At 40.9% G+C, this 25,332-nt stretch overlaps 1 protein-coding gene across 1 annotated transcript in view; it reads right to left on the bottom strand.

Annotated features, from left to right (window-relative positions):
- Positions 1 to 25,332, bottom strand: part of FAT3 (FAT atypical cadherin 3) — a 333,799-nt gene that overhangs the window by 42,209 nt on the left and 266,258 nt on the right. Inside the window, exons 15-20 of the mRNA XM_053970651.1 lie at positions 12,973 to 13,362; positions 10,490 to 10,704; positions 9,608 to 9,745; positions 6,808 to 6,951; positions 6,030 to 6,227; positions 2,681 to 3,479 (exon numbers count right to left, since the gene is read on the bottom strand). Coding sequence (XP_053826626.1) covers positions 2,681 to 3,479; positions 6,030 to 6,227; positions 6,808 to 6,951; positions 9,608 to 9,745; positions 10,490 to 10,704; positions 12,973 to 13,362 — 1,884 coding nt within the window. The remainder of the gene's footprint in view (positions 1 to 2,680; positions 3,480 to 6,029; positions 6,228 to 6,807; positions 6,952 to 9,607; positions 9,746 to 10,489; positions 10,705 to 12,972; positions 13,363 to 25,332) is intronic.

Raw genomic sequence — 25,332 nt, 5'->3', positions numbered from 1 at the left:
GTCTGTTATTGGAAAACTCTTTAGTTCAATTTTATTGATTTAAAAGCTAAGATTGATGCATGTGAACTTTTGAACTTACCCTTTCAGAGCTGAGCTGCTGAACCTCTGAAGTTCACCCACTGCCTACTTTACAGTCTCCCTGCATTTTCACATTAGATAACTCTGTTTGCTCACAAAGGTAATCTAGGTAAGTTATGCACAGCTGGCATGCATAAATTGTGCATATCTGTGACATCTGCCAGTGGACAAAAACACTCCAAGTATGATACATATTTCAAGAATGAGTGAATTAGTTCAAACTCAAGCTTTCAGGGCCATAATTGAATCAGATAGCTGGAAACATATGCAATATTTTAATGGCTTTTTCATAATTCAAGTTATTAATATTTACGGGATGTGGAACTCTTGTAACAACAAATGAAGTATAATACTTTTATTACACCGCTAATATCTTGCTAATGCTGTCTCATTAAACAAGCTAAAATAAATTTGTGCACTTTTTCCGGAATTGCTGCATCTGTGCATTTATTTATAAGAACTACTGATGGAAGAAGTATTGCATTTTTCTAACTCTTTTACTCTAGCCTTTAGCTTTCATGAAAGCAAAACTACCCATACATTCTCTATTATACTCTTACAAGTCTGTGTTATTTAGCGTGTTTGCCTAAATACCACAATATTTTCTGTGGCTCCTAAATTAAAAACAGAAGAGGATTAAGCATTAACTAATGAGGACAAGGCCTAAAGCATGAATTTTTGCTTCCCACCAAGCTGTATTATTTCTGTGCAAGTAATAGACACCAAGGTGCTCACCTCTTTGGCAACTATACCTAACTCAGCAGCTCTGGACATGTTTTTACTACAGGCTGCATGGCAGGCTGGATGTGCTCAACCCCACCTCAAATCGTCTGGATCCCCCATGGGAAATCCCCACTTAGTGGCTCAAAGAGGAGCAGTGGGAAGCCCTCCAGCTTTTCAGCAGGACCAGGACAAGCTGCCTGTTACAAGTGTTCCCACACAGCAGTCTTCAAGGCCATGACAAATGGCCCAGAGGCTAAGGACTACAGTCACTCTCAGAACCACAGTGCCTCTCCAGCAGCCTGTCATCCATTTTGAGGATTGACTGGTACATGACAGGAGAATTTGGAAATCGCTGTCCCAGCTGAATTTCTTTGCTTCCATTGCAAGCTTGCTGTGCCAGGAGAGCTGCTGGGTCAGAACTGTGCTGCACTGTAAAGTCCCTTTTTTGGAGTTAAGCTAAGGGATTGTGAGGCAGAGGGAATAATACATCATTATTGACTTTAATAGGTAGTGAAATGAAATGATAAACAGTGAAAATTTTGGCTGCCAGAAAACCAATTTCTGACTGTGAAGACTATCACTATCCCCATGGAAATGAGGATTTGTGATTTCTTGATAGAAAAGTGAGACTAAGTTATAACTTAGAGAATATAAAAAAGTTTGGTAGACAGTGTTCCCGCATTGGCTCCTGGACCTGAATGGAGGCTATTGCAGCATTGTCCCTTTTAAATCTGTGAAAATCCTTTACTTCAGAGCCTTTCATGTGTAACAAAATGCTGGCTATTGTTATGATAGATATGTCTATTTGAAACTTATAAGACTCTTACTTAAAAAGTGGACAGATAGTCTACTCTTGAATGTACCTCAGATAGAGAATCATGGTATTTTTTCAGAATTGAACTTCTTTGCCACTATTATCCATGTGCCACAGGAAGAAAAATGATTTCTGGTTAAGTTTTATGCAATTTATGCCTATTTTCATCCCCACTGAGGTCAGTGGTAGAACATGAAGCCCTGCTGACTGCTGCAGAAACAAAGGTTGGTTATTGAGGGATATGGCTGCTGAATTCTTGTATTGCTCTGTGTGTGCGTGCATGTGTGCTTAAGATGAGGGAGACTTAGATGTATTGATTTTACAGCAGGTTTTTTCTCTGCTCTTAAATGAAGTGGAATGAGGAGCAAATAGCCTGGCAAACAAAAGAAACAGAGCCAGTATTATAACTGCCCGAGGTTTTAAAATCCAAGTGCAGAATCATACAGAAGCTTGGCTCATGAATCTATTTGTCCTAAGCCCATATGAAATCTCTGCCAAAATATGGAGGAGCCTGAAACCTACCCTGTCCCCTACTGCAGCATTAAAGGTCAGGAAAAGTGCTTGCTAATAAAATACTTCATTGGTTTCTGTGGTTGTCTGCAACAACGGGACTGGGAAAGGCCTTTCCACCTGCCTGGCTTAGGTCAGGGGTGCTTTTCCTTGGAGACTGCTGGTGCATTGCTGGAGACCTGGCTGCTCTGCTGTGGTCACAATCCAGGTTTATTCCAGTGGTGGCACCAACTGATTGGGAAACTACATCCCTCCCTCTTCTCGTCCTTCCTCTTCCACTCCTTCCCCTCCCTGGAAGCCGGCTGATGGCTCTGATTGCAGAGCCTCCAGGAAAGCAGTCTTTGTTGTAAAAGGCCAAAGTTCATAAACTTCCATTTACATCAGCAAACACAAACAATTCTTCCCGAGCCTGAGAAATCAATTCCCACAACGCATCAGCCAGTCGTGCTTTAGTGGACTGAATTGAAATGCCCCATCTAATCTGCATCAGAGGAATAAAATGGATCCTATCACATAATGTGCAGCGATGGGAGGGGAAGAGGGAGCAGTACTCACCATTGCACATGCAGCGCACATTCCTGTAAAAGCGGGGACACACAAAACTAATTCGTGCCGTGCTGTAGGTCATCAGGGAATGTGAATCAATAGACAGACTTTGCTCACAGTGTTGTTCCTGACAATCCAGTCCAGAGCAATTCTTCTCCAAGATAGCAGAAATACGAATCACATTTTCCAAGTGTCTCCTTGCATTGGTAAGCTTCTGAATCAAATAGGCAGGCTTATAGAAACCACCGCTGTGCATCTGAACGGCAAACAGCATGTCGAGCTGGCTGCTGCCTGCCACTGGCTGAATGCTGATGATGTGCAGGCTGTCCTGTTTCTGGGAGAGCACCGCGTTGCGCAGGGTGCGCCTAAACCCGTGCATGTGGAGACCCACGAAGTCTTCCGGGGAAACATTCTCAAAGCGGATGGTGACTGTGTTCTGCAGCATTTCTTGCAGCAGCTGCTCAACGTGGACCACAACATCGATGGGCACCTGGAACCGGCCGTCGCTCACAGAGACATTCAGGATGTACTTGCCATTATCCAGCCCTCCAAGGGCAATGATCTTCCCATCATGGCTGTTGACCTTGAACAAACTTTTCTGCTCTGACTTTAGCGTGTATGTGAGGACATCGTACACATCCTGATCTGTGGCATGAATTTTCCCAATTACTCCCCCTGGAAAATCATCTTCCATGGTGACAATGAAAATCTCCAGTGGAATGGCGGTTGGTTTGTGAATGCTCTCTTCAATAACCCTCACCTGAACATAGGTATGGGAAACCTGCTGAGGTTTCCCAGAGTCCTTTGCCTAATGTAATTAAAAAAAAAAAATAGAAAAAATAAGAAATAAAACCACACATAGAACACAGCCTGCAACCGTAACTTCTTGCTATGTATATTCTCACAGCATTAGTAATTCTGAAAAGAAATTCTCAAAAGAACGCTCAAATGCATTTGCTAAATATATATGTAAAGAAGTGTCTCAGCCATTTCTAGCGGTGGAACTTACAAATTCTTTAGGGAAGCACTGATCTCTAAGTGGATTGCAGAGAGAAATGTGTCAGTAGAATGTCTCATTACTCAAACTGAAATGTTCCCAGGATCCCACACCTATCACTTGTTATCTTCACAACGGAGAATATACCAATGTTGTATATTCTGCTCCAAACACAGTTTGGGCTCACTTCTACCCTGGAGAAGAGACTGAATTCCAGTGAAATATCAGCCTTCTGCATTGCCTGGTATGCTCCAAAGCACTCCACACCCCGCTTAGCTTCTGTGGATGTGAGGGAGTTCAGAATTTTTCTACAGCATTCCACACTTCTTTACCTGAAGCAACCAAGAAACATGCTTGACATAAATAAAATTTATCATCCTCCAAAAATGAAATAGGTGCTTGTGCTGTTACTAATGATAAAATATGAGAGCAGTACTGCAGTTGGAAAGATGACTGGATGACCCAGAGCAGGTATTACAGCATCATTTGCACTATTTTTATAGAGAGCAAAAGAGCAAGTATGACAAAAAACCCAAGGCCATCTTGACAGAAAGGTGTGCAAACTTGAATCAGGGTCCTATCCTACAATAAGAAAAATGTTTTATTGCAGTCCCTATTATGATGTACTGCCCTATACTTGAATCAGGGTCCTATCCTACAATAAGAAAAATGTTTTATTGCAGTCCCTATTACAATATACTGCTCCACACATTTATTTGCTTCAGAGAAGAACAGAAGACTAAACTGCCAGTAGGCAGAGATGCAGGACATGTTCAAAGATCTTTTTATTTGGACATGGGAGGAAAATTTACAAGCTGAACGAAAAAATGGGAGGATGACAACAGTAATATGGACACTACTACGAGCAGATTAGTAACTCTAAGACACTCTAAAATTCATTTATCTTCACTCCTAAAAGAGCTGTGTGGAGTATTTAAAAATATTTTATAGATATGCGCAGAAAAATACCCAAGTACATAGAGAAGCGATTATGTCTCATTGCATTTTCTATTTTAACATTAATTCTTAATAAACCTAATACAGTGGAGAAACCTGATAGTGGAAAAGAGAAAGCACCACTGGCACATATGGATGGAAAGAAACACTTCTATGGTCTATACCCAACAGGAAACTATAAAATACGTTTTCACTGCAGAAATCCCTGATGAAAATAATACTGGGAGAAATCATGCCTCCACAATCCAATAGCATGGTTTTCTGAACATACAGGTGCATCTCAGACATGGTGCTCTGTCTAATATTTCATTTATATGAAATACATGGATCTCAAAACTTGGAGGATGCTTCTCAAGTTTAACTCTCATGCCCAGTTTTGGCTACACTAGAACTCTGGCTAGCCAATTACCCTGAAAGCAGGATATTTTACTATTAAGGCATGGTAAGAAAGAAATAAAGGTGATGATTTTTTATTTCCCTACAAGGCTAAAAAACAGGTTTCAAGGATATTAAATAGCAAACTTTGATTTGAACTGTTAGTTAGCATCAGAGCCTGTATTTTGTGAATCGTAACTAACAATTGCCTCTAAGGATGCTACTGTGAACATCATTAAATGTGCTTGTAAAGGAACAGACAGGCTGTGCTTAGAGAGATCAACCCCAACAAAGCAAGTGGAAGAAGCAAGAATTTCAGACACAGCTTATGGGACCATGTCTCATTTCAGTGAAGAGGTTCATTCCCTAGACCTGCATATTTACTGAACCCTAATACATCTTCTCTGGCAGACCTGAGAAATGTGGACAAATTACTTTTGGATTTACAGGTTTTGGCAATCAGAATTACCCTGGTTACAAAGCTTCTTAACGATTATTCTAAAGCTAAGTTTGAGCTGGACTTCTATTGCATGTCTTATTTTGACATTCTTTAAAAGCTAAGTTGACCTTGGAAATGTGATTTCATGAATTCTTGGAAGGCTTCCAAAAATTTATGATTAAATTTATGACTTAAAAGCAGAAATTATTTTCGTTCCTAAAGCAGTATTTTGCAGTCACTTGTTCTGGGGTATATTTATATGTATATAATGCATTTTTTCTCATTTTCCTTCCTTAGCTACAGAAAAAAAAGATGAAAATCTTAAACCATAACAGTCGCTGCTCAGAAAATTCATTTCATGCTGAGGAAATTGGAAAGGTGGCTGGCTACCTATTTATATTTATATGAAACCAGGTTTGAGAACATCAAAGAAAATATTCTGCATTGTGCATTTGCAAACTGGAATGTGTGGTATTTACTCACAGAATACAGCCCATTACAAACAGCCCATACAGGCAAAGTACACATTACCTACCACTAAGAGATTTTTTTGTTTCAGAGTAGATGTAAAAATATTAATTAAGCCTTACCTGCACGCAGAGCACATACTCAGTTGAGACCATGTGCTTGAAGATGACTGCAGACCTCAAAACGCCATGAGGGTCCACTGTAAACTCCTCCTCTTCATTGCCAGTGAGGATGGTGAAGGTAAAAGGGGGGCCATTGTGAAAAGAGTCTTTGTCTGTCACTACCAGCTGCAAAATGCTTGTGCCCACTGGTTTATTTTCCTTTACACATATACACAGCGTATAAAGAAAAGTATTAAAATGATATATATTGCAACCATAAAATATCACATTTTTCTATCGTGAATATTCAACTGAATGCTCTTTGCCCAAGCTGGCATTTCACAAGCTGCGTTTTGTTGACGCCGCTTACGCTCCATGGACCAGTGGCGGAGATGAGGGTACCTGCCACACCTCCAGGGCCTGCCGGGCTCTCTCTGATACTGTGTCTGATCAGGACTGACTGAAAGTCAGACTATACTCATACTATTCTGTGTGTCAAGACTCACACCCAGAGCAAGGTATAAAGAAGTGTGAACTTATCCCAAAGCAGACATTTTGAGGTTGGAGTACCTGGTGCAGCAGGGATGAATGGTAAAATGTGTGACATATGCTGTGGTTAAGGAGCCTCAGCAAACAGAAACTTACCAAAAGACTCAAGAAAGATTTGTTTATATTTTCCTTTAGATAAGATCACTCGATACATGTTTTGCAGATAGATCATCAAAAGGTACTTAACTGAAACCAAATGCCGGTGCATTTTAAAAGTCAGAGAAGTTTTTGATGTGCAGGATAAACTTACTTGAATTACAGCTGTGTAGTTAGCTGGAGTAAACACAGGGCTGTTATCATTCACATCAGAAATGTCGACATTGACCGTCACAGATGAAGACAAAGGAGGGGTACCACTGTCTCTTGCCTGGACAACTAATGAATAACCAGATATCTGAAAAAAGGTGAAAACATTAAATCATTGTGAAAATGGACCTAAATTTTAACTCAGGTTCTTTACATTCAGTGCACCACCTTCCATATTCTAAGGAAAGCTATTTGGCCTCATTACCTTCCTCCCCTTAGTATAAACATTATCCTGTTTATCACCACATTGTGCCTCAACTTCTGTTTTATAAGGCTATCAATAAACATAACAGCTTCATTGTATTAAAGTAACTGCATCAGATAAAGCATTCCTGAAACAAAGGGGAAGACAGAAAATAAATGACAGATAACATCTGAAGTCAGCTATTAGTCCTGTAAGCTTATGTTTTCATCTCTCCTAGGTGTCCACTGGGATTAAGTGACCTGATTCTATTTATCTTACAGTTGGTTTCCAAGATATTATATAAATTGCTTATTAGAACCAGCGTCAGTTTGACACATACTGTTTCTAAAGTGGCAATGCAGAGCCAAGAAAAAGTTCACAGGCAGTTGGCTTAAACACACTGGAAAACATTTGGGAGTACGAGGGACAACAGTCTCTGTAGCAACAGAATATTATCCACCACTCTGCAGAAGATAAGTGGGCTTGAGTCTGCTTTTTTGCAACAGACACAAACAGTGCAGTGCAGGCAGATCAGCGCATCATCCACGGGCCTTCTACACACATATGTGCCCCTGTGTGAGGTGTGAGCATATGTGACAACTTGCGAAAGCTCTGTCTATGCACAGTTTATGGGTGACAGTTGGATTTTCTGAACTGCATCCTTATGTTGGCTTCCTTAGGTCTTACTACTGCTTTTTACTGTATATTGCTCCTTGCTCCACAGGGAAAGCTGCTGACATTGTCTGCCCCTGAATCCTCCCACAGTGGAGCAAGAGAAGGGCAAAACATGCCAGATACAACACTCTACTCCACCCTCTCAGTGCAGGGCTGGAAAGGGGAAAAGCATGCCCCTGCAGAGGGGAACAAGATAATATTAAAGGGGTTTTTTTTGAGAAGGGTGTGGGAGGGAAGGAAATCCAAATACATTTGAAAAATGACAGCTTTTTTTGTGGTAGGGAGGAGCTCAGACTGAGCACACAAAATAAGGGGGCTCTTCTGGGATGTGGGCCCAATACAAAGCAAAAGGTAACGTTTTTGGGAGGTTGTACGGAGGAGATACACTGTGATTTGGTGGGGGCAAAGTGACAAAGGAGGGAAGAGGAATCCTGAACTATGGAAAGTCAAGAAACTTGAGTAAGAGAATTAATCTGTTTTTTAACTGTAATTTCCACCGCTAGCTAAAATCAGAGAGTTTTGTAGAGTTTTTCCTTATTTTTTTTTCTGTGTTTGCTTTCATTTCAATGTATCCCAGAAAGGTACATGGCAAAAGTCATGGTCTCTGTGTGATTACAGCTCTGGAAATAAGTTGCCTTAAACCATGGAATCCTGTGAGTCAGCACTACCTTTGGGAATCTACAGCAGATGGGGCATCATATATAATTTTCCCTGAATGGGTCAGAAACACCTGTGTCTAGGAAATGCGCCAAGGAAGCAAAGAAAAAGACAATATCACAGCTTATTTTAACTGAGGAAAACTTTGGAAAATGCAGACCTAACACAGCTGGCATTACACATGCACACTCTTGTGAGAGTAAGAGTGTGTGTCTGAATGCAGAGTGAGTGCGCTTCAGAAACCAGAAAAAGTCATATTAAGGAACTCAGTCTGTGCTTTTATTACAGCCAACTTGTAACATGCACAGCCATTGTTCCTCCCCTGTTTTAGACAATCTGTGGTAAAGTCATTCCACCTCCAAACATGAACAACTTACTACTACTTTTGTGATAATACAGAAAGGGGTTTTTGCCACTGTTTTAAGAAAGAGGTTTGCTTCCAATAAAGAGCTTCTCCAGCTGAGCTGATATTCTGAAGGTAGCAAGCTGCTTCCCCAGTTTTGTGGGTGCATTGTTGAGAGGCAGGAGGCATGGATTTCCTTATGTGCTGCAAGATTTCTGAAGCCATGTAGCACTCTCCCTGCCTTTCTAGTAGCACAGGCAACTCCATTTGTTTGTTTTTTTTTCCCCCAAAAGCTGCTAATTGCTAGCTATGGCAAAATGGTAATAAATAATCCTGAATGAATAATGGAGTGAGCAAACAAAGCAGTAGAACCTATTTAATGAAGCACTCTTTCACTTTTGGTACAGCCTGGCCACTTCATAACATCCCCTCCCCAGTGACATGTTTTGCAGAGTGCTAATTAATGGCTGAGGTCTCAGCTCGGCACTCGGAGCCACAATCTGGAGCATTTTGTAACCACTCTGTTGCACACACAGCTGCACGTGTGCACTTGCACACACAGGGGAGAGGAGGCAGCTCATTAACACAGCAGCAGCTCCTGCTGGCACCACGGGAGAAATCCAGTGCTGCTTCTCTCCCCTGATGTGACCCCAGCTGCTGTGAGGGTGCAGGGTGAGAGTGGCAGCAGAGCAGTTGGCATGTAGATAGACTGGGGACAGGGCTGGCATGGAAAGAAGTGGGGAAACATTAGAAAGACCTGTTGGAGCATCTTAGGCTGATTGCTGCAGAGTATAAAAGAAACCCCTTCAACACAAGCTAGCAGCAGAGTGGAGATTGATGCACATCTGTAAGTCATTGCAAGTTAAGAAGTCCCACATCTCTTACCCTTTCTCTATCCAATTTCTTTTTAACCTTCACAAGTCCCAAAACAGGATCAACTGAAAATTCATTGTCTTGATCCCCATTCACAATGGAAAAATGAATCTGACCATTGGGAGGACTGTCCAGATCTTCTGCTATCAACTTTTTTTGAGAGAAGAATAAAAAATTAGAAAAACAAATATCAAGTAATCTGTATGATACATTAACTGCTCAACACACAAAAAGTAAACTTCACATTCCATCAGACTAGTTATACATGAACTGCACACCTCTAAAGCATCAATCCAATAGGTTTTTGTTAGGAGGCTTCATTTGGGCCTTTTCAAAATTCTAGTCTGAAAACATACAGAATATTTTAATCTTAATATTCCACACAACACTCTCTCTGTGGAGCCACAAATTGGAAGATGAGAATATTATGAGGTTTGGGGATGGCACACTGCATGCCAGACTATACAAATACTATATATTTGTAGCTCTGAGCAGTGAAAAGTGACCCTGTCCATAGCAGGGGGGTTGGAACTAGATGATCTTTAAGATCTCATCCAACCCTATGACTCTATGATTGTATTTCCCTGAAAAGCAGAATTCTGCCTTTCTATTAAAACCTGTTTCTTTCTAGCTGACTCATGAAATGCAACACCTAAAATATGCCATTGCTCTTTGACAGTGTAACGGGGTTAAAAAGAAAGGGTCAGTACTACTACTACTTCCTTTTGGGGAGAAACTGACAGCAGCTTGGGGAGCAGTAGCAGATGCAGAGTATTGTCTAGAAAATTGTTTGGGGGCCTCAAGATGTAGTAATTATCATTATTAAGCAGTGCAGCAGCTTTTTAGGGGCAAAGGGCTTCATCGCAGTAAAATGCCACCCACGGCCCCACTCACCATGACCACGGAGTCCCCAACGGCCGCGTCCTCACTGATGACGGCGCTGTAGACAGCCTGGCTGAACGTGGGCGCGTTGTCGTTGACGTCTGTCACGTTCACGTTCACCGTCGTAACTGCGCTCAGGGCTGGTGTTCCTCCGTCCTTTGCTTCCACTACTAAGTAGAAGTCCTTGCACGATTCAAAATCCAAAGCTTCAATAATGGAAATCACTCCTTTGAAGCAAAGGAGGGAATGTCAACAGCCGGCAAAAATAAATAATGCCACAGAGTAAGGGATTTGACTGTAGTAAACAGTACAGCATGCTATTTATCACCATGGCACACATACAACACTAAATGTAAGACAGCCCAATCCAACAAAAATGTTTATTCAGGTTTCTACAGCTGTCGTTTGATTAAAGAATGATGCCAATTGCACTTGGGTTGCCTCTGCAGAAAGGACCTTTACAAGGCATGAGGCAATGAATGGTTCTTTATGAAAATAGCTTTCATTATGTGAGGATCATAGATGAAGAAGTGGGGGCCATATTCACCCATTTACAGTCTCATTCATACAGCCTTTGGGAGAACTGGATGCCGATTCTGGAAATAAGCCCTGACAAGTCAACAGAAATTCACTCCCACACAATTAACTTCTCATGAATTAAATACAAATGAATAGGATATGAATACCTCTGAGAAATCAATTGTCTATCATTTAAGTGATTAAACAGAGACTTCCCCACTCAACTAGGTTTATAAATTTTGTGTTACTTCACCACACAACCAAAATTAAGATTCTCTGTAACTTGATTCACTGCATAAACCCAGATTCCCTCTAGGACAGAAATGATCTGATTTCTAGTGTTCTTACAAACCTCCAACAATATCAGCTTCCTAATATTCTTAGGAAATGTATTTCAGGTCTCAATATACGTTACAGCTAGGAATTTCTTCATATAATTTTACCAAAGTAATTGAAATGTAATTTAAGCCCCTTCACAACTTCTTATGACTGGGCATAGACTACAGTTTATTTCCCTCTTCTTCATAGGTAATTTCTATAGGCATGAAAACTAACAGCATGTCTTCTCTATTCTAGCTTAAACAGCCTTAATTCCTTCAGTCTTTCCTGTTAAGTCACATTTTACAGAACTCTGATTATTCCTCTTAATCTTGTCTGGGCTCTCTCCAAACGAATTCCACCTTTCAGCATGACTTGCTGAAAGCAGCAGCCCTGAAGAGAAGCTTCCAAGTGGCTAGCAAAGAGCTCCCACTGATAAATGGTGTGAAGGACATTATTTTTCAAGCTCTGATCGGGCATGCTGCATCACTACTCTGCTGTCTAGAAACTGAGTTCCTGCCTCTAAATGGATAATAATAGAGCTGTCACACATTAATGAATAATATATAGTTTTAGTTTTGGTGAGGGTTTTTTTTCTGTGTGATTAAGCTTCATTATGGGTTTTTATTGATTTATTTCCTTGGCTTCATTGTCAAACGTGAAGTTAAGTATCGCTGCCTAGGCATATTTATGTTTAAATTTTGCTAGCACTAATCAACATGATGAAGATGACAGACAACACACAGTTAAGTCCTTCACATGAGAGGCAGCAACCTCTGCAGAGTGGAGAGCCATTTTTGTACACAATTATAGAAATGACACAATGCATACTTTTTGAAATTTTTCATGTTACTGGCTATTACAGTTGCACCCAAAGAAGTGTTCTCGTCAGCTTTTAAAATCAATACTGCTTTGCTCTCAGACTCAGGTGACAGATTTGTACTGGTCATCCTGAATGGTATGAGAAGAAGGGGATCCACTACAGGAAGCACAGAAGAAACAGCTTACAGTTGATGGAATAAAAACTCAGTGAGGATAAAGAACATATCCCGCTAAGGAAATTCAGAGAAAATGAGCCATTAACACCAGATATGATACCTTTGTTTGGTATTTCCCATAGAGAAACAGTGGTGGACTTCTAAAACTTGTGATGTATAACCAAAAAGACCTCAACACAAGCCAAGGCTGAAGTCAAAAAGACAAATCAGAACAACCTAAATCAGGAAAGCTGCATATAGCTACATAAATGGCAATCACATATTAGGACTGAATTGGTCCTAACAGGTCCAGGTAGTACTGATTGATGCTTTCTAAGGGGCAGACAGTTGAGGCTGTACTCAGCTGGTGAGCAAGTGAACATTGCAAGTGTTCAGAAATGTTTTGCACAGTTTGGCTAATAGGTTGTCACATCTATATTGGCTTTGACAGACTTACTAATGAAGAAAAGTATTCTCCACTTGAGCTGGGGCAGCCATGTGTGACCGTAATTGACATCACTCTCCGACCTAAAATTGCTTTTTAACTGTGTAGTTAATTACACAACGACAAGCTATGAGTCTCTGGCCTTGGAAATCTTTTGGTCCAAGAGCCTTCCCCAAAGCATTCACATTTTTCTGATCCTTTAATTTAGCATTGCAAGTAAGAGCCACTTTACAAACCTGTTTTTGAGTTAATCCTGAACTTCCCTTTCTCATTCCCTGATCTGATGAGATAGGCAATCTCAGCATTTGTACCAATGTCTTGGCTTGTAGCAAAAACAGAAAGGACCTCGGTGCCAGGTGAGGTGTCTTCAGGTACTGTAACAAGATAATCTCTTCTTTCAAACACGGGAGGGTTGTCATTAATGTCTAGCACTGTAATGGTAACGGTGGCAAACGAGGATAAGGTCAGCACAATGCTTTGATCTGAGGCCTTTACAGTGATGTTATAGGAGGACTGAAGCTCTCTATCAAGTGGATGCTCCAAAATAATGATTCCTGATGACCGGTCAACTGAGAAGTAACCATCTGCAGAGTCTGACAGGGAATAGGTGACTTTTCTGTTCACGCCTGAAAGAGAAGCAAATGGGAAAATGAAAAGGAGAAATAAAGAGAAGAAAAATCTCTCCCCATCTAATGGAAACCCTAAGCAAAATCTGCTATCACACTGAGCATTTCCAGCAGGGGTAGAGGTAGGAGTGCCTGTGGATACAGTATTGCTGAAAGTTGGGAGGTCAGGACATGCTCTTCTCACATGACAAATCCCTGCAGGTAAGTTAAGTTCCTTCCCTCATCATGATATTTTTTTTTTAAAGATTACTTTGCAAAACTGCTGTATATTGAAACTTGAAAGCAGAATCCAGATATGGTCCTTGCCCAGAACAGCTTATAATTGAATTAGATGAGACAAGCAGAATGCTGAAATTGGAAATGTCTCAGAGCACATCTTGAAGGAATAGAAATGTACATAAGGGGAAAATAAACCCGTAGAAATACATCAGGTGGCACAGAATGTACTTGCTACCAGTGCTGCCTTGATTCCACTGTTGAGCAGAAAAACATTATCATAAGATGATACCTGTTAAACAAAAGCTGCATCAAAAAACTCCTGCCAGAATATGAACATTTTGAAAAGGAAAGTCCCTCTGTTCTCCAGCCTAAGAGCAAAAATTGACTTGTAAAAAAGATATCCCGCGTTTTTAAATCCTGCCCATATTTCCCAATACAAAGCACCTATCCACCCGGCTGCTGAATATGCAGATCTGTGCTAAGGTTGTTGCCAGTAATAAGGCCTGAGGGGATGGTACTGACTTGGTTTCTGCACTACAGTGGGATAGCCATCTCAAATCTAATTAAAAGTGAACACAGATATAAGCTAATTCAATTCCCTTGATGCTAGTTGATTTTGTGATTTCGTCCTGGGTGCTTCAGTAAGAGATTATAACTAAAACACGAAGATCCACTAAAATGGAGAGTCTCTGTCTTTAACATCTCTCACTTGAGCATTTGCTGCTGTTTTTGTGGGAGAACAGACTTTACAAGCCTGACATTAATCAGATGAACAAGAGTTACCAATCCCTTCTAGGCATATTTTGTTAATTTAAAATTTGTGACAGTATTATTCTGCTTTCCAGCAGCAAAGCATTGTAGAAATGTCTGATCAAAAGCAGCACAAATCACAGTTGTTTTCTGCTTGATGTAGCAGGAGTTGAGCATCCACACAAGGGGGAGCTGGGAGACTCTTTGTTCAATCATACACACATAAAAGCTAGAGCAACTACAAAGTCCCAGACCCTCCTTGAAGGGCATTAGGAATTACTATTTGGCTCTACAGAGAATTAAGTTTCTATGCAGTGCTTGAGATACCAGAGTATATTTAAAAAGTTCAAATGTCTTTAAAATACGGAACAAATTAAATGGCGATATTGCAGTGAACCAGGATGTTAGGTTTTTTGTGTTGCTTTGTTTTGGTTTTTTAATCACAGCAAAGCTTCTCTACTCACCATGGTATCACAAATGTGAAAAATAAAATGTCCCACCTTCAGCAAAACAGCAAGGCAATCAAGGAAGTGACTCCTGTCCTACAGAGGAGGAACTGAGATCAGCCCACGAACTCACAGTAAATTCTTTCATGTTAAAACATGTAGGCTTTGAATACCCTACAGCTGCTGGAGAGCACACTCACCCCTTTCCTTAGTCTCTTGATATATACATCAAAATACTCTGCCAGCTGACAGTCAACCAAACTGACAAACATTAAAAAGTAGTAAAACGCTCTAGAAAGTGGAAGATGTTCAGAGTCTGAATGGTTGGAAGTATCTATGTTTCCAGCAGGGGAGGATCTCCTTCAGCTAGACATTCTCCATGAAATTCCACTTACAAAAAAAGGACAGACCTGACTATAACAATTAATGAGTTAGTAATAACAGCTGATCCTGAGGGATGCTGGAAAATGGGAATTTCCCCCCCGCTTGATTCAGAGCATGCTGCTGAACACCCAACCTACACATGAGTTTTAAGTGTAAAACTATTTAGTATTTTGCACCAGCCACTCTTGGTGCCTCCCAGTTTCTACACAGTTGATATCAAACACTCTGAGGCAGGGACCCTAACACACACTTTCTACACATCTGTAACTGCAGGACAGCCTTAGTCTGGTTTGCGCTTTTCTCTGGCACAAACTTCCTTTCTGATAGTCACTAGAGCACACCTGGGCACAAGACAGAATATTTATATACCACAGTCCTTGAGGGCACAAACAGTTAGAAAGGAAATGGTCAACGGATGCCTTGTGCCTTGGAACACCACGAAACTTCAGCAAGAGTATCCTGCAACGGGGAACGGGGAGAGAGAATTTGGTGCATGTCACACCACGGAGGGTGAGTTTACATATAGGAGGTAGTAAAGGCAATCTGACATATAATCCAGCCCCTCTTCTTCTAGGAATTAGAATTGTATTCTAATTCCTAAAAGTGATGTCCATGAATTAACAAAATATTAATAATGTTTTTTTGTAAGTGATTAATGGTGTTCGTATAATGGAGACAGATCAGATATAGATTATGGTGTTCTGGTTGCTCACTCTAATATATGGGATCTTTAGGCAGAAATAGAGAAAGTAAAATCTTGTAGGTAACTTCTTTTATTTTTCCTTCCTGGAGAATGAGAGGGGAACACAGAAGCTCCAGAGACATGGGTTATCTTGTACCAGTCTGGTATGATGAAGAGAACAGTCTTATTTTTCCCATGGGTTATGAAAGAAAAGCTCTCACAGGTGAAAGTGCCATTTTATGCAAGGAGAGACAGAAGATTAGGTCAGAAGACCTGAATGGGTCTCAGATACCAACCATTGGTGGTTTTTGGCCCAAATGCCAAAGGGAGAAAAAAAAGGAGACATACAGAGGGAGATCTTAGCTGTGTGCTGATCCTCTCACAGAATATTTTGAAGGGTAGAATTTCATACTTGCTTCTTAGCAGTAGAATCAGTGAAAAACTGTGGCAGAAGCAGCACTTTGAAGAAAGTGGTGTGTTACATCAACAGCTGTTTCTACCGAGCTTTCTGACCCAAGGCTGGGAGAGAAATGGGCATGAAGTAAAGGTGAAGTAGGAAGCTATTTCTACTGAAATTCAAAATGCTTTAGTCCAAGGTCTACCCTATCCTGAGAGATAAGTGTCCACCAGTGTGTGTCAATGGCATCCCTGCAACAGAGGTGATGGTAGATTCTGCTATGACTATAAAGGAGTTGCCTTCTGTGGAAAGGAAACAACTGCTTCAGTGCCATGGTTCCTTCACTGGTAAAGAGAACAATCCTCCCACACTGCTTGCCTACAGCTGTTGGTGGGTTAATGTTTGCAAACTGCTTTGTGTCAACTCACTCAGACTTATCGGATTTCTAAGGTGCCAATCATGAACATGAGCTATTTGAACATGGAAAGCCTTTGCAGGAATCACTATTACAATAGGAAAATTGCAGTACATTTCTTTTTAAATAAAGGAATAAGGTAGCACATTGTCTATTTAGACTTGTATTAGCATATGATAGAATATTGCCCTTTGCCAAATCTCTGGTGTGAAGAGCTTGGAAAACATATACCTGCCTGGTACCTCAAATGCCATTCTTCAAATAGGCTTTTATTCTTGGTTTCGTCTGTACTGAAACAAAGGGGCACACACTGAATGTCACCTCATGACAACTTCTATGTCATTACTACTCTAAATAGCATCAGGAATATATAATAACTTTGCTTCATAATTCAGCACTATCAATATCCTCCTTGTATAAAGCACAGAATCACAGAATTATTCAGGCTGGAAATGACCTTTGAAATCATTGATTAGTCCAGCACTGTCACTGTGAGGCCACCACTCCACCATGTCCCTGAGTGTCACATCTACACATCTTTAAATACTTCCCAAGGTTGTAACTCAACTACTTCCATGGGCAGCCTGTTTCAGTGCTTGACAATGCTTTCAGAGAATAAATTTCTCCTTTTCTCCAGTCTGAACCTCTGTGGCTTAACTTGCTGCCATTTCCTATTGTCCTACTGCTTGTTACTTGGGAAAAGAGCCTGACCCTCGACTCACTACAACCTTCTTTTAAGTTGCTGAAGAGAGAAAGAAGGTCCCCCCTGAGCCTCCCTTTCTCCAGACTAAACACTCCCTGCTCCCACAGCTGCTCCTCACAGGAATTGTGCTCCAGACCCTTTCCCAACTCTGTTGCCCTTCTCTGGACACGCTCCAGCCCCTCAATGTCTTTCTTGTAGTGAGTGGCCCAGAACTGAACACAGGATTTGAGGTGCAACTCAACTAAAAATGGTGGAGTTAGAACACATTTTGATGCAGATTCATACCAATTAAAAGGCTGAGAATTAACCCAACAGGCACAATCCCCATATGACAGTAAGTTTCTGCAGTGGGCAATACCTTTATGCATCACACATAAAGTAGAAGTTACACATATTAAAATCCACTCATAGTGTTTCTCCTTTCAGTTTTCATCTGTCACCCTGAACTCATTATTTAATATATTTCCCCAAATACACCTAGACCACTCATTTTAGTTTATGTCTGAAAAATGACATTAACTTTTGTCATCTACTCATTTTCATTTTGAAAACCTATGAAAATAAATGTAATGGCAAGTATTAAAAATAAGCAAACAAGATGCAGACCAGAAAACAAGCCGAAAAAAATTATTTTTCACTTTAGCAGTGGTTTGCAGACATACAAAGCAAGCTATATGATTATTGTGCTTCCTCTTACCTCTTTTATGATGTGATGATTAACACTGTGTCGTGGTTTGACATGGAAGTGAATTTTTTTCCAGGAAGTTGGGTCAAACCAATCAGTGGTCAGGTTTGGATATTGGCACCTGGAGTGACCACTGAAAGTATGGACACGCCTCTGAGAACACAGGGGGTTAAAAGCAAGAACTCCCAGGGGAACTGTCTCTTTGGTTCCGGTCTTCAGAGAGTGCAGACGCTCCCAGCCATCGGCTGGGTGGGGGAGGGGAAGCCACGCGGCCTTGTCCAGGTAGGCCGAGGGGCTGAGGGTCTGGAACCGAGCCAGCTCCTGGACAGAAGGGTGGAGAGAAGCGGAGATGCCTTTGTTCCCCCCCCCCCCCCAGAGGGAAAGTGACAGAGAGCCTGGCGGCACCTGGAAATTTGCCGGCAGAGGAGAAGGAGAAAGGGGGGGGGGATGATGCCCAGCGTGGGAGACGGGATGCTGGACCGAGATATCCGCCGTCCAGGGAGTCTGAACGTTTAACCCTTTCCAGGAAATGAGGGCTTTGTAAAATATTACTCCTCCTTGATTTGTAGTGGAAGAGAGACAGTCCGGGACCTGAGATGTTAGAAGAAGAAATATTTAGGTGGGAGGAGATGATGAAGTAGCTTTTGGCTGGACTTTTCTTGTTAGCCATGGACTGAACCAAAATCTCCTGCAATAAAGACTGCATTTTAGGGGGATGCAGTGGTGATCCAAGGAGACCTGCTTCAGCTTCTAACAGCACAGGAATGGCAAGAACAGAAGAAAGCTGAGGAGGGAATGGTGATGCCCTCTGTCTTCGGGAAAGAAGATGATCTCTGTTCTTGGACCCTTGGCTCCAGGGGAAAATGGGGGGGACTGTAGTCCCAAGATGAGAAGCTGAACTGTTGTATCTTTGGGTCCGTGGCAAAGCATCCTTAAAGGAGCCCTATGAGCAGTCTGTCCATGCACGGTGGTGAGAGCACTGTGACGTGGAAAGGAGAGTGTCACACTGGCAGATTTTCTCTGGGCGGTTGCCATGTGTGACAGGGAAACACAGGAGGTGGCAACTGTGTTTCCTGGGGGGTCTGTGGTGCAAGAGAGACTTCTCTCTCCCTTGATAGCTTGAGTATTGATTATCTGAAGGGTGGTAATTTGATCAGGAATCCCAGGTGATGTTTCATGGTGGGTGTTTTAGGAATTGGGAGGAGGAGGGGTGTTTTAAAAGGTCTTCATCCTGGATTTAGTTTATGTGTTTTCTGTAGTAGTAGTAGTTTAATAAAGTTTTTTTTTTCCCTTTGTTATTAAGCTTGGGCCTGCTCTGCTCTGTTCCTGATAACATCTCACAGCATTTATTTGGGGAAGGTGCATTTTCATGGGGGCGCTGGCATTGTGCCAGTGTCAAACCATGACACGCTGATGTGTACCTATGACCTTTCCCAACTACCCAAATGTTAACCACAAGGCCAATTACTTGTGGAAAAAAGTCCACAACTTCATTAACAACAAACAAGACACAAGATGAATTCTAAACAAGATTTTATAGTACTCCATCATTTTGAGATGAAAGAGAAACCTTGCCTGAAGTACCTTGTTGAACTGTAGAAGAATATATAGCCCATAGGGAAAATATTTCAAGTGATTTTTACAGCTTAAGCAGAAAACCTGGTCGAGTTCAATCCATAACACCGCTACCAAGACAGACTTCACTGTTTTTCCCTTTTCTGCGGAAAAAAATTAGCCCTTACCCCAAAGGCCTTTATTCACACCACTGCTCCAATGGGGTCAGGGTACCATGGGATGAGGGCAGGGCAGACCTGAAGATAATCAGCCCCTTACTGAAGGGAAATACTTCAGTATAAACTGAAGAAATGGGAGGTATAAACTGTTAGCAGTATGGGACCATCCATGGGTGTTTAAACCCCTGCTTTCTATTTCAGCTGGGACAGGAGCTGTCTTTTTTGGTGGGAAGTCAAGATCTGGATAGTTGGCTCACCCTCCATCTCTTTCCTACTAAGGATTTTCATATTCCTGGGTACTGGTTTACAACACTTGATGTATATACTTTTTTTTTTCAGTGATCCTGAGTCAATTTTTCTGAAGTCGGGATTTTGGAGATACCTGATTTAGAATTACATATTGCAGCTGGCAACGTAGGGAAACATAACCAGAAGCAGTGGAATGCACACAGAGAGAGAGATAAAAAACATATATATATACATATATAAGCATGACTAGAGCCATTAAGATAGAAAAAGATCCAACTGTTAACCCAGCTCCAAACCATGTCCTCAAGCAGCACATCCATGCACATTTTAAACACTTCCAGGGGTAGTAATTCCACCCTGGATAGCCTATTCCAATGCCCGTGAAGAATTTTTTCCTAATACCCTATCTAAACCCTTCCTGGCACAACTTGAGGCCATTTCCTCTTGTCCTTTCATGTGCTACCTGAGAGATGAGACCAACCCCCACCTCACTACAAGCTCATTTTAGGTAGTTATTAAGACCAAGGTCTCTTCTCAGTCTCCTTTTCTCCAGGCTAAACTACCCCAGCTCCCTCAGCATCTCTTTACCAGACATGTGATCAAACAGTTTGTATATTATATTTTATATATTTGTGTGTGTGTAAATACATGAAGACTATTCATATACATATATGTTTAAGTGATACAGTTTAAAGACAGGGTTTATTCACTCAATATAATCCAAGAGATACAATTCTCCTTTGTCTACTTGTTTGCCTCTATGTTGTTAACAAAGTCTTGGAAATCTCAAAAATTAAACAAACTACTGGAAATGAGAAAGTGTGAAGAGAGCTGGAATCTTGAGAGGTCATCTAATTTATCCCTTCACAAAGACAAAATGGATGCAATTTATCCCCAAACAGAGGCCCATCCTTTGATCAGGAGCTTGCATAACCTTCTTGGATACCCCAGTGCCTCACTTTTCTTACAAATAAAAACCTTGTTCTGACTTTTTGCTGAGATTGAATAAAATTAATAAAAGACAAGGGAAAAAAAAAAAGAACAAGGGTCAACTTCCTTCCTCAGAGCTACTTAGCTGATAGCTGAAGACTGTTATATTTTATCATTTCAACTCCTTTTTCCCTGGCAGACCCTCTCAACTGTTTCAATATTTCCTGACTTTTCCTCCAGACTTGTGATCTCTTTTGTCAGTCTCCTACCTCTTCCTGGAAAATGTAGCCCACGTCTTCTTGGAAGTGCTGCACCCAGAACAACTCAGCCTTTCAGGTCAGGATTTGCCAACACCAAATAAACAGAAAGAATGACTTATTTTTTACAGAATTACTCTGGTTTACCCATCTCATTAAAATATTTGCCTTTTCACACAGTATGAAAGTGTAAATACCTTCAACCTGTGGGTCACAGTAATACAGCTGCACTGCTGCAGCTCTGTTGCCCAGGCTGTCACCACCCAGACAACACCAGTGCACTTGGCTTTCTTGCCTAAACATGAGACATCACATTTATCTTGATGACTTGCATTGGGTTTTCCCATACCACTTTTCCAACTGTTAAATACCACAACTGCAGCTTTGACACTACCCAGAGTAACTTGCAGCACCACTCTGCTTTCTGACATTTAGCAATACTAATGCCTAATTATATATTGAGGAATCAAAATACTGCACCCAGTACCTTTCTTATGCCTAATTATATATTGAGGAATCAAAATACTGCACCCAGTACCTTTCTTAACTTACCCCTCCAGTATAATGGTTACTATAAACTCCCCTGATAGCAGTTTGGTGCAGACCATGTTTCCCTGGCTTACACATAAAAACGTGGTGCAATGCAATGCCATGAAACTCACTAAACCTAAGCCATAACACCCATAATACTTATTTCAATATGGCCTCCTCACATGTTGCAGAAGGAAATGAGATTGGTTTGATGACTTCCAGTTCCTGAATAAAGACTAGCTTTTAGTCATCTTGATACACACATCTCATTATTTTAATGCAAGGAGGGTTACTGCATTCCCCTGACTACCCTTGAAGCTTTAAAAATATGGCCCTCTGAGGGATTCAACAGGGTCATACTGAATGTTTTGATAGAGGTTTTCAAAATACCCGAATACCTTGTTTATTTACCTCCTAACAATAAGTAAAGTTTAAACTCCTAAGAGCCTGACTATTATTTTTTTATTTGGCAATTTTTCTGGGGTCCAGTGTGCTTTATCTCTGCATTTCTATTAGTGTTTTTGCTTTTACTAGGAAGGCAAAACCTAGGTTTTCTCCTGAACAGCTCACTGAGTGAATTTGGACTTGCAAGTACAACTGGCCAGACAATTGGGGAATATGGGACATTGCCCTTCCACTCTCCTTCTCTGGAAGACTGGACAGAAGCCTAATGGTAAAGACACCTTTCCAGGAAGAAGGAAGAGTACAAGGATACGTCATCATGGACTACTACTATTCATTGAATAAGCTCTGAGGAACAGAGCGCAGAACCAAATCACCCACCTGGCTATAGAGCAATGCTCACTCATGCCTTTTGTTTTGTGTTCTGTGGTGGTTTATTTTTTTTGGTTGGTTGTTTTTTCTTTCTTTTTTTTTTTTTTTTTTTTTGCTTTGAGTTTTTTAGGCTGTTTGTTTGTTCTGTTTTGGTTTGTCTTTTGGTTGATTGGTTTTTGGTTGATGTCTTTTGGTTGATTGGTTGGTTGTTTTTTTCTTCCATGGCTGATCCCTGAATTCTTTCTGAAAACAGCTTCAGTGACAGTGGACAGGCCTCCCTACTTCAGCTACACGTCTTACTTATGCAGCACTGTTTTGGATTGCTAGAGTAAATGCAATTAATAATTCATGTCTCTTTCATATCCTGCATTAGAGCCCTAACCTGGGTACTATCTTAAAAGTCTGTGAGGCAACAATGTGGGTGAAAATATAGGAAGCACCATGTATATTTTAAAGAGAATGAGTCATCCTCTGTAAAGTATCTTGTAATATTTATTTTATAAAAACTCAGACAATACCCAGAAATGCTATCTAGCTGGCCTCATTGCCAAAGTTAACTACCTATTAGCTGTTGAGTTTTAGTACATCTTCTGTCCTATTATCTGTGTTATTCTTTTTATTCATGTTTCAATTCCTGCCTTCATCTTTTTCAGACCCTGAATGCTCCAGAAGTTTCTAGGTCCATTATAAGGACATGCCCAACATTAATAAACACACAAAGTAAAGGTTTGCTGTGTACTGGTTTTGCCAGAAAATGCCAAAATCAGTACCTACTTCAGCATTTCTATTATTTTGTTACTCACCATTACACCAATTCAGAGAGCTGCTCTCCAATCAAGCTGTGACTTTCTTACACTTCTCTCTGACCCTCCTGCAATCTAACCTGGCAACACTTTACACGTCCCTAAACCTAGCTGTTAGGCAGCTATGATTGCTACACGCTCAGCTGCCCTCATTTCTTCAAGAGCAAAGCCCACCATTGATGAGGCTGAAGGCTGTACTCTAGTTCCTTGCATGTATTCTTGAAAGTGGTGACCCACTGAGTGATTTTTCTCCATGCTGGGCTCACCAGCATCCTGATCCTACACATTAAACTGGACTGGCTGAAAACTGAAGAAGTCATATTACCATTCTTCCCTAGTAAAGATATTTATTATTTCCTGTGCAGGTGCCTTGTGGGCACACATGGTAAGGGTTTGGGCTTTCTTCGGCACAGCAAGTCTTGATTAAAATATCAAAATCAATGAGGTCAAACCTTGCAGGAAAAATATAATTTTTTGACACAGATTTCTTTGGAATCTGACATAAAATTTTCTATCAGAACCTGAAAGAAAATGGCAATCCTTCCCCCAGTTTACCAGTTTCCCTATCAATTTTTATTGGAAAAGTTTGGGTTTAGAAAGCAGATGTCTTCTATTGAGAAGGTCAAATTACTTCCCTCAGAAGGGCTGAGTCTCTTCTGCTGCAGCTCTTCCAGTTTGCATGAAAAGGTGAATAATTAGTTCCCCACACCAAGAAGCAGACTGATTAGAGACTTGATTGATTTAAAGTCTCCAGATTAAACACAAATGCACTAATCAGCTGACAACAGAATCCTTCTCATAAATCCTGGTCCAAATATTATTTAACTCTATAAAACTGCTTAAAGAGCAGAATCAAATTCCACACAGTTAACCCATATAACCTGACTGTATAAACATATCTGTGGGAGGGTCTCAAATCTTATTCTGGCTTCCTGAATTAGGCTTTCAACACCCATATTTTCTCTCAGATCTACCTAAGTACCAAAGCTTCAAAAACTAGGAACAAAGAACAGAAATCCAGGCTCAAAGATGGCCCAGTCCATCTGTACTGGCTGGTTGTGCAGGGAACAGGATGATCTGCCACAACTTTAAACATCGACTAATGGAGAGAGAGGCTGGAAGGCAGCAGTGGCAGGCAGGACAGAGCTGCTTAACAAGGATATTCCCATTGTGAGCCAAATTAGAATCTCATATTCATCATAAACCCAGAAAAAAAATCAATTGGTCAGTGAAATCACTAAACTGACTACAGATCTGGATGGCTGATGCTCCAGTGGTGATGAAGAAGACTGCAGAAGGATGGATAATGCTCTGTTCATTTTTAGTACATTAAGTGCTCCTGCTTTTGGTAGACTACACCATTAATCATCATGAAAACAGGCTTGAGCATGGAGGTTATTCACAAAGCACAGCATCTGCAAATGAGGCAGGATTTAACCATCGCTTAAAGCACTGCTGAGCTTGGATGATGCTGTCATTCATTTTTGTACTGTGTGAGTGAGGCCACAACACTCTGTGCATGCAGAAAACATGAGCAGCACTGGAACTGAGTATGTGCCTGCACCTCAGCTTTGGGCTCCATGTTTATTCTGAAGTTTGTGGCGAGTATGATGTTAAAAAATTCATGAAGTCCCATGTAGGTTTCCTCAGAGTCACTGCCCTAGCATGACCCTAATTCCTTTGAAACAGGCTGATATTGCAGTTGTGTGATGGGTTTGCTCATGTAATTATACCTCAGCATTCATTCCAGCTCTTCTAGTACCTTAATTTGAACAAAATGGAGTAATTTGACACTTTGCTTTGGAGACAGTGGGAGGTGAAAAATTCACTGTTTTCTGTGAAGCTCTTGAAAAAAATGTAGAACCAGCATTTCACTTCCACCTCTTAGTCTGAGCATTTCCAAACCTGCTGGTGGTGAATAAGTCTCAAATACCATATTGTGGAAATACTAAAACTTTCCAATCACAGCAGTATACGAGAAAGAATTGTTTTCAATTAAAACCACTAAATTA

Source organism: Vidua macroura, chromosome 2 (assembly GCF_024509145.1).
Source record: "Vidua macroura isolate BioBank_ID:100142 chromosome 2, ASM2450914v1, whole genome shotgun sequence".
Lineage (NCBI taxonomy): Eukaryota > Metazoa > Chordata > Aves > Passeriformes > Viduidae > Vidua > Vidua macroura.
Note: the sequence above shows the minus strand (reverse complement) of the source record. Positions and strands in the feature narration are given on the sequence as shown.